The sequence below is a fragment of the Triticum urartu genome, chromosome 7A (genome assembly GCF_056163025.1).
Source record: "Triticum urartu cultivar PI428250 chromosome 7A, HENAU_Tu73, whole genome shotgun sequence".
NCBI classification, from domain to species: domain Eukaryota; kingdom Viridiplantae; phylum Streptophyta; class Magnoliopsida; order Poales; family Poaceae; genus Triticum; species Triticum urartu.
The window spans coordinates 548185463-548203163 of record NC_141879.1 but is presented as its reverse complement, the minus strand read 5'-3'; the positions used below and the strand labels follow the sequence as shown (position 1 = coordinate 548203163).

The 17701-nt window shown below is 44.3% G+C and overlaps 1 protein-coding gene and 1 pseudogene across 1 annotated transcript; both read left to right on the top strand.

The window, feature by feature from the left end:
• Positions 1-1317: 1317 nt before the first annotated feature.
• On the top strand, positions 1318-10424 carry LOC147960372 (uncharacterized; annotated as a pseudogene).
• A 264-nt stretch (positions 10425-10688) lies between these two features.
• On the top strand, positions 10689-12667 carry LOC125526468 (putative xyloglucan endotransglucosylase/hydrolase protein 32). The gene is made up of 3 exons (XM_087536149.1): positions 10689-11017; positions 11480-11580; positions 11665-12667. Exons 1-3 carry the CDS (start codon positions 10804-10806, stop codon positions 12238-12240), a joined length of 891 nt encoding a protein of 296 aa, XP_087392275.1. The 5' UTR covers positions 10689-10803; the 3' UTR covers positions 12241-12667.
• The last annotated feature ends 5034 nt before the right edge of the window (positions 12668-17701 follow it).

The window sequence follows — 17701 nt, the reverse complement described above, 5'->3', positions numbered from 1 at the left end:
GTTTCTCCAATTTTAGTTGAACCGAGTGTTGCTACGCCCGGTCCTTGCGAAGGTTAAAACAGCACCAACTTGACAAACTATCGTTGTGGTTTTGATGCGTAGGTAAGATTGGTTCTTGCTTAAGCCCGTAGCAGCCACATAAAACTTGCAACAACAAAGTAGAGGACGTCTAACTTGTTTTTGCAGGGCATGTTGTGATGTGATATGGTCAAGACATGATGCTAAATTTTATTGTATGAGATGATCATGTTTTGTAACCGAGTTATCGGCAACTGGCAGGAGCCATATGGTTGTCGCTTTATTGTATGCAATGCAATCGCGCTGTGATGCTTTACTTTATCACTAAGCGGTAGCGATAGTCATGGAAGCATAAGATTGGCGAGACGACAACGATGCTACGATGGAGATCAAGGTGTCGCGCCGGTGACAATGGTGATCACGACGGTGCTGCGAAGATGGAGATCACAAGCACAAGATGATGATGGCCATATCATATCACTTATATTGATTGCATGTGATGTTTATCTTTTATGCATCTTATCTTTCTTTGATTGACGGTAGCATTATAAGATGATCTCTCACTAATTATCAAGAAGTGTTCTCCCTGAGTATGCACCGTTGCGAAAGTTCTTCGTGCTGAGACACCACGTGATGATCGGGTGTGATAGGCTCTACGTTCAAATACAACAGGTGAAAAACAGTTGCACACGCGGAATACTCAGGTTATACTTGACGAGCCAAGCATATACAGATATGGCCTCGGAACACGAAGACCGAAAGGTCGAGCGTGAATCATATAGTAGATATGATCAACATAGTGATGTTCACCAATGAAACTACTCCATCTCACGTGATGATCGGATATGGTTTAGTTGATTTGGATCACGTAATCACTTAGAGGATTAGAGGGATGTCTATCTAAGTGGGAGTTCTTTAAGTAATATGATTAAATGAACCTAAATTTATCATGAAACTTAGTACCTGATAGTATCTTGCTTGTTTATGTTTGATTGTAGATAGATGGCCCGTGCTGTTGTTCCGTTGAATTTTAATGCGTTCCTTGAGAAAGCAAAGTTGAAAGATGATGGTAGCAATTACACGGACTGGGTCCGTAACTTGAGGATTATCCTCATTGCTGCACAGAAGAATTACGTCCTGGAAGCACCGCTGGCTGCCAGGCCTGCTGCTGGAGCAACACCAGATGTTATGAACGTCTGGCAGAGCAAAGCTGATGACTACTCGATAGTTCAGTGTGCCATGCTTTACGGCTTAGAATCGGGACTTCAACGACATTTTGAACGTCATGGAGCATATGAGATGTTCCAGGAGTTGAAGTTAATATTTCAAGCAAATGCCCGGATTGAGAGATATGAAGTCTCCAATAAGTTCTATAGCTGCAAGATGGAGGAGAACAGTTCTGTCAGTGAGCATATACTCAAAATGTCTGGGTATAATAATCACTTGATTCAATTGGGAGTTAATCTTCCAGATGATTGCGTCATTGACAGAATTCTCCAATCACTGCCACCAAGCTACAAGAGCTTTGTGATGAACTATAATATGAAAGGGATGAATAAGACTATTCCCGAGCTCTTCGCAATGCTGAAAGCTGTGGAGGTAGAAATCAAGAAGGAGCATCAAGTGTTGATGGTCAACAAGACCACTAGTTTCAAGAAAAAGGGCAAAGGGAAGAAGAAGGGGAACTTCAAAAAGAACAGCAAGCAAGTTGCTACTCAAGAGAAGAAACCCAAACCTGGACCTAAGCCTGAAACTGAGTGCTTCTACTGCAAGTAGACTGGTCACTGGAAGCGGAACTGCCCCAAGTATTTGGCGGATAAGAAGGATGGCAAGGTGAACAAAGGTATATGTGATATACATGTTATTGATGTGTACCTTATTAATGCTCGCAGTAGCACCTGGGTATTTGATTCTGGTTCTGTTGCTAATATTTGCAACTCGAAACAGGGACTACGGATTAAGCGAAGATTGGCTAAGGACGAGGTGACGATGCGCGTGGGAAATGGTTCCAAAGTCAATGTGATCGCGGTCGGCACGCTACCTCTACATCTACCTTCGGGATTAGTATTAGACCTAAATAATTGTTATTTGGTGCCAGCGTTAAGCATGAACATTATATCTGGATCTTGTTTGATGCGAGACGGTTATTCATTTAAAACAGAGAATAATGGTTGTTCTATTTACATGAGTAATATCTTTTATGGTCATGCACCCTTAAAGAGTGGTCTATTCTTATTAAATCTCGATAGTAGTGACACACATATTCATAGTGTTGAAACCAAAAGATGCAGAGTTGATAATGATGGTGCAACTTATTTGTGGCACTGCCGTTTGGGTCATATCGGTATAAAGCGCATGAAGAAACTCCATACTAATGGGCTTTTGGAACCACTTGATTATGAATCACTTGGTACTTGCAAACCGTGCCTTATGGGTAAGATGACAAAAACACCGTTCTCCGGTACTATGGAGAGAGCAACATATTTATTGGAAATCATACATACAGATGTATGTGGTCCGATGAATGTTGAGGCTCGTGGCGGATATCGTTATTTTCTCACCTTCATAGATGACTTAAGCAGATATGGGTATATCTACTTAATGAAAACATAAGTCTGAAACATTTGAAAAGTTCAAAGAATTTCAGAGTGAAGTTGAAAATCATCGTAGCAAGAAAATAAAATTCCTACGATCTGATCGTGGAGGAGAATATTTGAGTTAAGAGTTTGGTGTACATTTAAAACAATGTGGAATAGTTTCGCAACTCACGCCACCCGGAACACCACAGCGTAATGGTGTGTCCGAACGTCGTAATCATACTTTACTAGATATGGTGCGATCTATGATGTCTCTTACTGATTTACCGCTATCGTTTTGGGGATATGCTCTAGAGACGGCCGCATTCACGTTAAATAGGGCACCATCAAAATCCGTTGAGACGACGCCATATGAACTGTGGTTTGGCAAGAAACCAAAGTTGTCATTTCTGAAAGTTTGGGGCTGCGATGCTTATGTGAAAAAACTTCAACCTGATAAGCTCGAACCCAAATCGGAGAAATGTGTCTTCATAGGATATCCAAAGGAAACTATTGGATACACCTTCTATCACAGATCCGAAGGCAAGACTTTTTGTTGCTAAATTCGGAAACTTTCTAGAGAAGGAGTTTCTCTCGAAAGAAGTGAGTGGGAGGAAAGTAGAACTTGACGAGGTAACTGTACCTGCTCCGTTATTGGAAAGTAGTACATCATAGAAACTAGTTTCTGTGACACCTACACCAATTAGTGAGGAAGCTAATGATAATGATTATGAAACTTCAAAACAAGATACTACTGAACCTTGTAGATCAACCAGAGTAAGATCCGCGCCAGAGTGGTACGGTAATCCTGTTCTGGAAGTCATGCTACTAGATCATGATGAACCTACGAACTATGAAGAAGCGATGGTGAGCCCAGATTCCGCAAAATGGCTTGAAGCCATGAAATCTGAGATGGGATCCATGTATGAGAACAAAGTATGGACTTTGGTTGACTTGCCCAATGATCGGCAAGCAATTGAGAATAAATGGATCTTCAAGAAGAAGACTGACGCTGACGGTAATATTACTGTCTACAAAGCTCGAATTGTCGCAAAAGGTTTTCGGCAAGTTCAAGGGATTGACTACGATGAGACCTTCTCACCCGTAGCGATGCTTAAGTCTGTCCAAATCATGTTAGAAATTGCCGCATTTTATGATTATGAAATTTGGCAAATGGATGTCAAAACTGCATTCCTGAATGGATTTCTGCAAGAAGAGTTGTATATGATGCAGCCAGAAGGTTTTGTCGATCCAAAGGGAGCTAACAAAGTGTGCAAACTCCAGCGATCCATTTATGGACTGGTGCAAGCCTCTCGGAGTTGGAATAAACGCTTTGATAGTGTGATCAAAGCATTTGGTTTTGTACAGACTTTTGGAGAAGCCTGTATTTACAAGAAAGTGAGTGGGAGCTCTGTAGCATTTCTGATATTATATGTAGATGACATATTGCTAATCGGAAATGATATAGAATTTCTGGATAGCATAAAAGGATACTTGAATAAGAGTTTTTCAATGAAAGACCTCGGTGAAGCTGCTTACATATTGGGCATTAAGATCTATAGAGATAGATCAAGACGCTTAATTGGATTTTCACAAATCACATACCTTGACAAAGTTTTGAAGAAGTTCAAAATGGATCAAGCAAAGAAAGGATTCTTGCCTGTGTTACAAGGTGTGAAATTGAGTAAGACTCAATCCCCGACCAATGCAGAAGATAGAGAGAAAATGAAAGATGTTCCCTATGCTTCAGCCATAGGCTCTATCATGTATGCAATGCTGTGTACCAGACCTGATGTGTGTCTTGCTATAAGTCTAGCAGGGAGGTACCAAAGTAATCCAGGAGTGGATCACTGGACAGCGGTCAAGAACATCCTGAAATACCTGAAAAGGACTAAGGATATGTTTCTCATATATGGAGGTGACAAAGAGCTCATCGTAAATGGTTACGTTGATGCAAGCTTTGACACTGATCCGGACGATTCTAAATCACAAACAGGATACGTGTTTACATTAAACGGTGGAGCTGTCAGTTGGTGCAGTTCTAAACAAAGCGTTGTGGCGGGATCTACATGTGAAGCGGAGTACATAGCTACTTCGGAAGCAGCAAACGAAGGAGTCTAGATGAAGGAGTTCATATCCGATCTAGGTGCCATACCTAGTGCATCGGGTCCAATGAAAATCTTTTGTGACAATACTGGTGCAATTGCCTTGGCAAAGGAATCCAGATTTCACAAGAGAACCAAGCACATCAAGAGACGCTTCAATTCCATCTGGGATCTAGTCCAGGTGGGAGACATAGAGATTTGCAAGATACATACGGATCTGAATATAGCAGACCCGTTGACTAAGCCTCTTCCACGAGCAAAACATGATCAGCACCAAAGCTCCAAGGGTGTTAGAATCATTACTGTGTAATCTAGATTATTGACTCTAGTGCAAGTGGGAGACTGAAGGAAATATGCCCTAGAGGCAATAATAATGTTATTATTTTATTTCCTTATATCCTGATAAATGTTTATTATTCATGCTAGAATTGTATTATCCGGAAACATAATACTTGTGTGAATACATAGACAAACCAAACGTCACTAGTATGCCTCTACTTGACTAGCTTGTTAATCGAAGATGGTTATGTTTCCTAACCATAGACATGTGTTGTCATTTGATTAATGGGATCACATCATTAGGAGAATGATGTGATTGACATGACCCATTCCATTAGCTTAGCACCCGATCGTTTAATATGTTGCTATTGCTTTCTTCATGACTTATACATGTTCCTATGACTATGAGATTATGCAACTCCCGTTTGCCGGAGGAACACTTTGTGTGCTACCAAACGTCACAACGTAACTAGGTGATTATAAAGGAGCTCTACAGGTGTATCCAAAGGTACATGTTGGGTTGGCGTATTTCGAGATTAGGATTTTTCACTCCGATTGTCGGAGAGGTATCTCTGGGCCCTCTCGGTAACGCACATCACATAAGCCTTGCAAGCATTACAACTAATGAGTTAGTTGCAAGATGATGTATTATGAAACGAGTAAAGAGACTTGCCGGTAACGAGATTGAACTAGGTATTGAGATACCGACGATTGAATCTCAGGCAAGTAACATACCGATGACAAAGGGAACAACGTATGTTGTTATGCGGTCTGACCGATAAAGATCTTCGTAGAATATGTGGGAGCCAATATGAGCATCCAGGTTCCGCTATTGGTTATTGACCGGAGACGTGTCTCGGTCATGTCTACATTGTTCTCGAACCCGTAGGGTCCGCACGCTTAAAGTTTTGATGACAGTTATATTATGAGTTTATGCATTTTGATGTACCGAAGTTTGTTCGGAGTCCTGGATGTGATCACGGACATGACGAGGAGTCTCGAAATGGTCGAGACATAAAGATTGATATATTGGAAGCCTATATTTGGATATCGAAAGTGTTCCGGGTGAAATTGGGATTTTACCGGAGTACCGGGAGGTTACCGGAACCCCCTCGGGAGGTATATGGGCCTTAGTGGGCTTTAGTGGAAGAGAGGAGAGGTGGCCAGGGCTGGGACGCCCCCCCCCTAGTCCGAATTGGACAAGGAGAGGGGGGCGGCGCCCCCCTTCCTTCTCTCTCTCCTCTTTCCCCTTCCCGAATCCTATTCCAACTAGGAAAAGGGGGGAATCCTACTCCCGGTGGGAGTAGGACTCCTCCTGGCGCGCCCTCCTCCTGGCCGGCCGCACCTTCCCCTGCTCCTTTATATACGGGGGCAGGGGGCACCCCTAGACACACAAGTTGATCCACGTGATCATATTCTTAGCCGTGTGCGGTGCCCCCTTCCACCATAATCCTCGATAATATTGTAGCGGTGCTTAGGCGAAGCCCTGCGACGGTAGTACATCAAGATCGTCACCACGCCGTCGTGCTGACGGAACTCTTCCCCGACACTTTGCTGGATCGGAGTCCGGGGATCGTCATCGAGCTGAACGTGTGCTAGAACTCGGAGGTGTCGTAGTTTCGGTGCTTGATCGGTCGGGTCGTGAAGACGTACGACTACATCAACCGCGTTGTGCTAACGCTTCCGCTGTCGGTCTACAAGGGTACGTAGATCACACTCTCCCCTCTCGTTGCTATGCATCACCATGATCTTGCATGTGCATAGGAATTTTTTTGAAATTACTACGTTCCCCAACAACAAGCATCTCAGAGTTGGAATATACGCTTTGATGAGGTGATCGAAGCATTTGGTTTTATGCAGACTTGCGGTGAAGCCTGTATTTACAAGAAAGTGAGTGGGAGCTCTGTAGCATTTATGATATTATATGTGGATGGCATATTGCTAATTGGAAATGATATATAATTTCTAGATAGCATAAACGGATATTTAAATAAGAATTTTTCAATGAAAGACCTTGGTGAAGCTGCTTACATATTGGGCATCAAGATCTATAGGGATAGATCAAGACGCTTAATAGGAATTTCACAAAGCCAATACCTTGACAAAGTTCTAAAGAAGTTCAAAATGGACCAGTCAAAGAAAGGGTTCTTGTCTGTGTTACAAGGTGTGAAATTGAGTCAGACTCAAAGTCCGACCACGGCAGAAGATAGAGAGAGAATGAAAGTCATTCCCTATGCATCAACCATAGGTTCTATAATGTATGCCATGCTGTGTACCAGACCTGATGTGTGCCTTGCCATAAGTTTGGTAGGGAGGTACCAAAGTAATCCAGGAGTGGATCACTGGACAACGGTCAAGAATATCCTAAAGTACCTGAAAAGGACCAAGGATATGTTTCTCGTTTATGTAGGTGATGAAGATCTCGTCGTAAAGGGTTACGTCGATGCTAGCTTCGACACAGATCCGGATGACTCTATGTCGCAAACCGGATACATATTTATATTGAATGGTGGAGCTGTCAGTTGGTGCAGTTCTAAGCAGAGCATCGTGGCGGGATCTACATGTGAAGTGAAGTACATACCTGCTTCAGAAGCAACGCATGAAGGAGTCTACATGAAGGAGTTCATATTCGATCTGGGTGTAATACCCAGTGCATCGGGTCCAATGACAATCTTTTGTGACAACACTGGAGCAATTGCCTTAGCCAAGGAATCCAGGTTTCACAAGAGAACTAAACACATCAAGCGACACTTCAACTCCATTCGTGAAACGGTCAAGGATGGATACATAGAAATTTCAAAATACATACGGATCTGAATGTGGCAAGCCCGTTGACTAAACCTCTTGAGCGGGCAAAACATGATCAAGACCAAGACTCCATGGATGTTAGATTCATTACTATGTAATCCAGATTATTAACTCTAGTGCAAGTGGGAGACTATTGGAAATATGCCCTAGAGGCAATAATAAAGTGGTTATTATTATATTTCCTTAATCATGATAAAGGTTTATTATTCATGCTATAATTTTATTGATCGGAAACTTAAATACATGTGTGAATACATAAGCAAATTCCAAGTCCCTAGTAAGCCTCTACTAGACTAGATCGTTGATCAAAAGATGGTTAAGGTTTCCTGACCATAGACATGAGTTGTCACTTGATAACAGGATCACATCATTATGAGAATGATATGATGGAGAAGACCCGTCCGTTAGCTTAGCATATGATCGTTCAGTTTATTGCTACTAATTTCTTAATGTCAAATACATATTCCTTCGACCATGAAATCATGCAACTCCCGGATACCGAAGGAATACCTTGTGTGCTATCAAACATCACTTCGTAACTGGGTGATCATATAGGTGCTCAACAGGTATCTCCGAAGGTATCTGTTGGGTTGGCGTGAATCGAGATTGGGATTTGTCAATCCGTATGACGAAGAGGTATCTCTGGGCCCTCTCGGTAATACATCATCACAAGAAACTTGCAAGCAAAGTGACTAAGGAGTTAGTTAAAAGATGATGTATTATGGAATGAGTAAAGAGACTTGCCGGTAATGAGATTGAACTAGGTATGCAGATACTGACGATCGAATCTTGGGCAAGTAACATACCGACAGACAAAGGGAACTACGTACGTTGTCATAAAGGTTTGACCGATAAAGATCTTCATAGAATATGTAGGAACCAATATGGGCATCCAGGTACCACTATTGGCTATTGACCGGAGAAGCGTCTCGGTCATGTCTACATCATTCTCCAACCCGTAGGGTCCGCACACTTAACGATATGGTACTATATATGAGTTATGTATGTTGGTGACCGAATGTTGTTCGGAGTTCCAGATGAGATCACAGACATGACGAGGAGTTTCGGAATGGTCCGGAGGTAAAGATTGATATATAGGATGAAGGTATTCGGGTTTCGGAAAGGTTTCAGAATGCACCGGATTACCATCGAAGTGCAGGAAGGGGTTCTGGTAGGTTATACCTACTTGGTGGGCCTCATGGGCCAAGGAGAGAGGCACACCAACCCACAAGGGGCCTGGGCGCGCTCCACCTCCCTTACCCGCGCGCCAGAAGGAAGGAGGGGCACCCTAGGGCAGCCGGCCCCCTTTCCTTCCCCCCATGCACCAAATATGGAAGAGGGGGTGGGGGCGCCTAGGCAGGCACCTAGGGCAGCCGCCGGCCCCTTGGGGCACGCCCTAGGGCTACCTCTCCTTCCCCTCCACCTATATATATGAGAGGAGGGGAGGGGACGCCACACACCACGAATCCCCAAGCCGTGTGTCGGTGCCCCCTCTCCCTCTAGTTCATCCTCCACTCTAAACTGTTGTGCTTGACAAAGCCCTGCGGAAAAGTTTCACCACTATCCTCACCACGTCGTCGTGCTGCCGAAACTCATCTACTACTTCGTCTCTCTTGCTGGATCGAGAAGTCGAGGACGTCATCGAGCTGAACGTGTGCTGAACGCGGAGGTGACGTACGTTCGGTGCTTGATCGGGACGGGTCGTGAAGGTGTACGACTACATCAACCGCATTGATAAACGCTTCCGCTTAGTGATATACAAGGGTATGTAGATGCTCTCCCCTCTCGTAGCTATGCATCTTCATGGATAGATCTTGCGTGTGCGTAGATTTTTTTTGTTTTCCATGCAACGTTTCCCAACAGGTCTCACAATGACATCAACCTGCTACAGTGGTCTTCATTGTCTGCATGGTGTGTGCGGGAGAAGCTCCTCAGTGCAACTATACCATTGATGGTCATGACTAAAACATAAGCTATTTATCTTTGTGATGGTATTTATCCTACGTTGCCGACCTTCGTCAAGACCATATCTGATCCAAGAGGTGAGAAAAGATCTCTCTTTTTTTTCAAAGACAAGGAGTTAGAAAGGACGTCGGAAGGGCATTTGGAGTGCTTCAAGCCCATTTTTTGATTGTTCATGGACCTGCAAAAGTATGAGGTGCACAGATGTTCTACGAGGTGATGGCAGCTTGTGTGTTAATGCCCACCATGATTGTGGAGGATGAGGATGACGGAGTTTGCCACGGTTAGGAATTTGAGCAAATGGGTGATCCTATCTAACTTTCAGAGAAGAATTCGGTGACGTTTGAGGATTTTTTTTCTTCCAAATATCAACAAATAACCATCGAGCAACTCATGAACAACTTCAGAATGATCTGGTTGAGTATTTGTGGGCACTTCGAGGGAGAGCTAAAAAACATGTCCGGATAAGTTGATTCAAAATTGAACTATTTTACTGGAAAACTTCATGTGTGAATTGTAATATTTATATTTAAATTATTGTGCATTGAAATATTTACACAACATGATTAGGGATGAATGTTGATATTTATCTTAAACTATTTTGAGTGCTTCAGATATAGGAAATGAACACGAGCGGACATTTGGTGCACCGTGTTACATGGCCGCACAGCGTTGAAATTACCCTTGCATGCAAGCACTTTGGCTCTAGGTACTTGGCACTTGCCAAAGGCAGCATCCTTCGCCGGCAGGTCAGGTGAAACTGAGGTGAGAAGATGTGGTGGGTACCTAGGGTGCTTCCCTTCATCTTCCATGGATCCACCTGCATCCGCACATTTATCATTTACTCACGCTGCCTCATCACTACCCAACTCCCTCTCGTGTGAGTGGGCCAACTTGGTCGCTTCCTTTCTCTGTTCTCCTCCTATATATTGTCTCAACACGGACATACACTCTCCCCAAAGCAGCTCGCTTAGCTACCAAGTGTACTCTCTCTCTCTCCTCTCACCAGGAGGGAGCACCTAGCTCTAGCCAGCCAGTAGCTCCGCGGAGCAACAATGGCCAGCGCCTCCTTGCTCCCGGCCATGGCGCTGCTGCTCCTGGCAATGGCGGTGGCCTCCTCCGACGCGCAGCCCTCCCCCGGCTACTACCCGAGCTCGAGGTTCAGGCCGGTGGTGTTCAACCGCGCGTACAGCAACAAGTGGGGCCCGCAGCACCAGACGCTCTCCGGCGACCATTCGGCCATCACCATCTGGCTCGACAAGACCTGCGGTACGTGCAATTTTTTTCTTCTTCTTTGCGCATCTCTGGAAAGACTGCCAATTGTTTTTAAAATTCAACCAGTAGTATAGTTTAGGTGCATGCATGCATGTATATTTGGCTCTTGTTTTTTTGGCAACAGTGTCACCGACGCACGTACTAGTACGTGAATTCACTGTTCAGGCCCGTGCTGTAGCGAAAGAGACGTCACTAGCGCCACGTTGAATCGTCGGTGTCACCTGTGTCGAATCTGAAGCACGGGCACAGTGCGTTTTCCCTTTTGGTAATGGAGGAGCCCCCGGCCTGTGCATCGCACGGCGATAAGCACAGTGCGGTTTGGGCCACCACGGACGTGGCAGCAGTGATAGATCACTGTTGTCTACTCTTATGCTGATCTATGGAGGGATTGATTTGCTGCTGCTTGATTATGTTGGTGAACATTCCCTCGCCTCACATCTGATCTGATCTATGCAGGTAGCGGGTTCAAGTCGAAGCATGCGTACAGGAACGGCTACTTCGCCACCCGCATCAAGCTCCCCGCCGGCTACACCGCCGGCACCAACACCGCCTTCTACGTAAGCACCATACACATATATTCTCTAGATAATGCAACGTTGATTAGTACTGGCAGTAACAGGTTAACTGATACGCGCGCGCAGCTGTCCAACAACGAGGCGCACCCCGGGTTCCACGACGAGATCGACATGGAGTTCCTGGGCACCATCCCCGGCGAGCCCTACACGCTGCAGACCAACGTGTACGTCCGCGGCAGCGGCGACGGGCGGATCATCGGGCGGGAGATGCGGTTCCACCTCTGGTTCGACCCCACCGCCGGCTTCCACACCTACGCCATCCTCTGGAACCCGGACGCCATCACCTTCTTCGTGGACGACGTGCCCGTCCGGCGGTACGAGCGCAAGACGGAGCTCACCTTCCCGGACCGCCCCATGTGGGCGTACGGCTCCATCTGGGACGCCTCCGACTGGGCCACCGACGACGGCCGGCACCGGGCCGACTACAGCTACCAGCCGTTCGTGGCGCGCTTCGACCGCTTCGTGGTCGCTGGGTGCGGGGCCGGCGCCCCGCCCTCGTGCCGCCCGGCCCGGGCGTCCCCCGCCGGCACGGGGCTCACGCGGCAGCAGTACGCGGCGATGCGGTGGGCGCAGCAGCGCCACATGGTCTACTACTACTGCCAGGACTTCCGGAGGGACCGCTCGCTCACGCCGGAGTGCTGAGGGATGGAGCCCGTGAACGGAACGGACGGTGGCGCGCGTGCCTTGGTTAATTTCGTCGTGTGTTTGCTTGCTATACTACGGCGCTCCTACCGCGAGCTCCTCCTACCTACACTTTGCTTCTTCTTTTTGGTTTGGATCTCAGAGAGTAAAGGGTGTGGCTGCCCTACCGCTGCTGCCTGCCTGCGTGTGGCTGAGCATGAGCTAGGCCGGTGGTTGAGGCGTTGGTCGTTGGCATATTGCCAAAAAGGGTCCCGTGTCTTTCCATCTCTTTCGTTTTGCTTGGTGCCTACTTTTCGTTTCACATGTATGTATGCCCCGAAGGGGCAAAGGCGCATGATTCATGGCATACTATCATTCATGCCCACTGTAATGCAGAGTACTCTAATATGTTCTCCATATTTGTGATTTATGTATACTATTGCTTCAAGACATGGCTTGATCGAGTCCGAGGCCGGCGCGTGTAGGCGCGGACAGGCGTTAGAATAATCTGAGGTGTATGTCGATTCGTCAAAGACAAGCAATCACATTATGACTCTGTCCTGAAATGGCAGGCAATTGCGCTCAGAGTAAGATGGAAATGGCTCAAGAGGACCGATGCCCAACGCCCATGGCAAGGACTGCCTTTGATGAAGGATGATGATGCTAAAGAGGTGTTTGATGCGTTGGTCAATACCAGAGTAGGGTCGGGCGAGCGGGTGCTTTTCTGGAAGGACAGGTGGATTCATGAAGTGGCAGCAGCGGACATTGCACCATTAGTGGTCGCCTTGGTCCCGGCCAGGACGGCAAATAGACGCACGGTGCGTCAGGCACTCGATGACGCGAGCTGGACACATGACTTTGAGGCAAACACCTCCTTCACGGCCCTCATACAGCTCATGCATCTTGGTCATGCGATTAACACGGTGGTGAGGGATCCGGATCAACCAGATAGTTTCACTTGGCCACTCACGACGACGGGCTCCTACTCGGCCAAATCGGCCTATCACTACCTCTGCTCCGAGCTGACCAAATCGCCCACTGCGGATTGCACTTGGAGAAGCTGGGCACCGCTCAAATGCAAGCTATTCGTCTGGCTTGCCTTACAGAACAGATTGTGGACGTCGGACAGGAGAGCCAGGCACGGGCTACAAGGCCAACCGTCGGCCTGCTATACGTGCTTGCAGGCGGAGGATAATGTGGAACACATCCTGGCAAACTGCACCTATGCCCAGGAAGTGTGGCACGGAGTGTTCGACCTTCTTCAGATTAACGTGCAAGGGCCACTAGAGGCGGATGAGTTCACGGAGTGGTGGCTCGCAGCGTGCATGGGTTTCAATGAAGCTGACCGAAGAGGTTTTGACACGATGGTGACAGCAGTAGCGTGGGCCCTGTGGAAGCAGAGGAACACTAGAGTATTCAGTAGGACCAATGAGCACAAGACGGCGTTCGACCTTCCATTCATGATCCTGGATGAAATCGCTGAGTGAAAGATGGCGGGTGTGGGCGTCGGAGGACTACAACGCTTTTGTGAGAAGTTAGTTTAGGATAGTGAGGCGTTGGTGTCGCGTGTGTTGTATCGTCCTTCGTGTTCGCACCTAGGACGCAATCTTGTAATTGTACTTCTCTCTTCTGTAAATCTATGGTACGCCATTGACGTACTCTCGAAAAAACATTATGACTTTGTTTATCGGTTTCGTTCTTCAGCATTGAAAATGAAATCAGGGGCGTGCCCCTTAATTTGGAAATAAAATCACATGAGCATGAACAACGAAACCGAAATTTGATAATGAGGTTGATCAACATGACTACAGACGCTCCTCCCATTTACGAAGCAACATATTACAATCGATGATAAGCCCGTCGAGGCCATCAAACAGGCCTTTGCCCATCCGTCGTGATCGATCTAGTCACCCCTAATACATGTGATGTACCGTCCCTCTTGTAATCTTTGTCTAGCCCGCCATCTTATGTCTAGTCTAAATAAAGGCCTATCAGCTTATGTCTAGCCAAATCCTATTCGGCACCTTAAGCGCCGAATATAGGCATTATGGTACACGGCGCACACCCTCCCCGTACGCTAGGTTTCGATAGCGGGCCGGCCCATATGATCGTTCTCTGTTTCTATAAAAGAGAAAAAGTGCGTGCCAGCCAGGATTCGAACCAGCGACTGGATTCTAAAGACTTCAACGCCATAAGCACCCGACCAACGAACCAAAGAGTGGTTTGTTTGGCCTTTTCTTCTTTTTTATTTTCTTCTATGTCCCTTTTACATTTTTCTCAAAGTTGCGAACTTTTTTTTGCGAAAGAAATTCGTGAACCTTTTTCCTGATAGTAGATGAACTTTTTTCAAAAGCGATGAACTTTTTTTCAAATTCGTGAACATTTCTCAAAATCGATAAACTTTTTTCAAAATTGATGAACTTTTTTTCAAATTTGTGAACTTTTTTTCTGGAAAGTGGGTGAACTTTTTCACAATCAATGAACTTTTTTCAAATTTAATGAACTTTTTCCAAATTCAATGAACTTTTTTCAAAATTTTCTGGACTTTTTTCATAATCCCGAACTTTTTTCAAATCTGGCAAACTTTTTTTTCAACTTCGATGAACTTTTTTTGAATCCGATGAACTTTTTTCCAAATTCGATGAACTTTTTTCAAATCCGATGAACTTTTCTTCAAAATCGATGAACTTTTTTCGTATTCGACGATTTTTTTTCAAAATTGATGAACTTTTTTTGAATACGATGAACTTTTTTTCGAATCCGATGAACCTTTTTTCAAATCCGATGAAGTTTTCTTCAAAATCGATGAACTTTTTTTCATATTCGATGAACTTTTTTAAATTTGATGAACTTTTTTCAAATTTGATGAACTTTTTTTCGTATTCAATGTTTTTTTCAAAATTGATGAACTTTTTTGCAAATTCGGTGAACTTTTTTTCGAATTCGATGAACTTTTTCCTAAGAACCAGAGTATGTACTGTAGAAAACCGGTTGGTTTTTTCCTAAGAGAAATCATGACATAATGTAGCAATTCTCGAGAAGAGAAAAAAAAGCGATCAAGCGTGCTGCGTGAACCAGCGATCGAGCGATCGAGTGGGCGGCTAGCGAGCGGGAGCCAGCGCGCGTTGCTGGGCCAAGCCCATGCAAGCGACGCAGCGGGCGCTGGGTTCGCTAGCGGGCGCTGAAGGCGCTGGCGAGGAGCTCTCTTATGTCTAATCTAAATAAGGTCACAACCAGATCGGAAGCAGGCCAAACTTGGGCCCCAGCAAGCTGTTAACCCATTTGTGTCAGCCTGCCACACTCCTCCATTTTTCTCACGTCGGGCCGTATCCAACAGGCCACATTGGCATTACCCAATGCGACCGGCGAATCCTATTGGACGCCCGTGTGCGGCAAGCTGCCGAGGAAACGCTCACAGCTGTTTCCGTTCGCGTGCATGTTGGGCCGGCCCACTACGGGTTCGCGTGCTTCTTTTTCGTTCGCTGCTGTTTCTTTCGTTAGTTTTTTTTCTTCCATGTTTTGGTTTTCTTTGTTGTTTTTTTCTTCTGGTTTTGTTCCGGTTTTCTTCTTCTAGTTTTGTTTATGTTTCTTCTGGTTTGGTTTTCTCTTGTTTCTCTTCTGGTTTTTGGTTTTTGTCCTGTTTTCCTCTTTTGGTTTTGGTTTTTTTCTTTCGGTTTTGTTTTTTCAACGAATATACAAATGCTCAATATGTTTCTTAATTTTTTTCACTGTATATATTACATAATGTTCAGTGTGTATTCGTAAATTGTTCAACGTTCTTTTACAAATGTTCAGTGCATATCCGAAAATTGTTCAGCGTGTATATTCATATTTTCAAAAAAGTTCATCGTGTATTATTTAAAATGTTCAAATTATTTTAAGAAAATGTTCAACGGATATTGCAAAATGTTCAACGGATATACAAAATACTTTATGCATACTTTAAAAAAAGAATTCAACAGAGTATGTACTTAAACGTTCGAGCCTTTGATTATCACAACAGGTCGCAGCTTCTGTTGGTTAGCAACGCTAGCTGAATGAATGGAGGTCGCGGGTTCGATGTTTGGTTCACGCTTGAATTATTTTTTATTCGTCTGGAGCTTCGTTTCCTCCTAATGGGCTGGCCCATGCGCTCTTCCTTTCTGCGCGGAAGCTCGACCATTGGACGCACGCGCGCGTCCAATAGGAGCTCTCAATGCGACCCGCATCGACTCCTACGTGAGGTTCGCATGCAGGGCCGACCCACGGAACCGTGGCCGCGTCACGCGTGTCTTTTTTCCATTTCACCTATTTATATATTTTTACAATATATATATATTATAAAAAATTGCTGGGTTTTTCTATACGTATTCATCGCGCATTAAATAATGTAAATGTATTGTAAAATGATGTTCGGTCAGCCTTTAAAAATATGTTTGTACCATTATTAGAAAAAGGTATGTGACATTGCCAAAAACTTCACATGATTCCAAAAATGGATATGACATTTAATAATAACGTTATATAATGTTAAAAAAATCATGAAATGTAAAAAATGTTTGTACCATTTTAAAAAAGTTAAATTTTTAAACAATGTTCACGTCTTTGAATCAACATGTTTGTGACATTATTAAAAACAATGTTTATCCAATTTATAAAACTGTTCACATACTTTAAAAATAATGTTTTGTATCATAAAAAAATTAACATGTATTCAAAAACATTTCAGAACAAGTACTTCAAAAAAATAACCATGTACTTAAAATATTAAACATATATAAGAAAATATTTTATATGTACACGAAAAATGTACAACATGTATGGGAAAAAGTAGGCATCAAAACATATATTTGAAGAAAATTACTCATGTATTAAACATGGTAAACATTTATGATTGTGCTCCTGATGTATACAAAAATGTAAAATGTGTATAAAATTTAGATATATGTTGAACAAAAAAAGAAGAAAATTATTGAAAACCGAAAAAATGGAAACAGGAAACCAAAAATACCTAATAATGAATAACCAAAGAAAACCTCCGAAAAAACGCTCTACAAATAGTGGAAAAATAGGGAGAAAAAGAACTAGTGCTCTGATACAATAATGGGCTGGCCTGATAGGGTAACGATGTAGGAGATACATAGCGCCGACGTTAACTACTGGCCCACCAGCTTATGTGTGACGCCCCAAGAACGGTGCTTCAGGTGTCTTCCATGATTTTCGGGTTTCGTCATGTGAATTGTTTGGTTCGTTGCATTCATCATTGCATCATGTGCATTGCATCATGTCATCATGCAACCCATTTTAATACTCAACTAAATAAATTGCATAGATCTTCGGTCCATTTAAACCGAGGGAGTTCACATGGTGATTCTCTTTATAACATATACTCCCATTATTATTAGGGAGCTATAATAAATATTCCATTCGTATGGAATCGACCTAAACAAATTTGCATTTTAAATCTCTTCCGTTTCCAGATTCTAGAGTCCTTATCTCATCT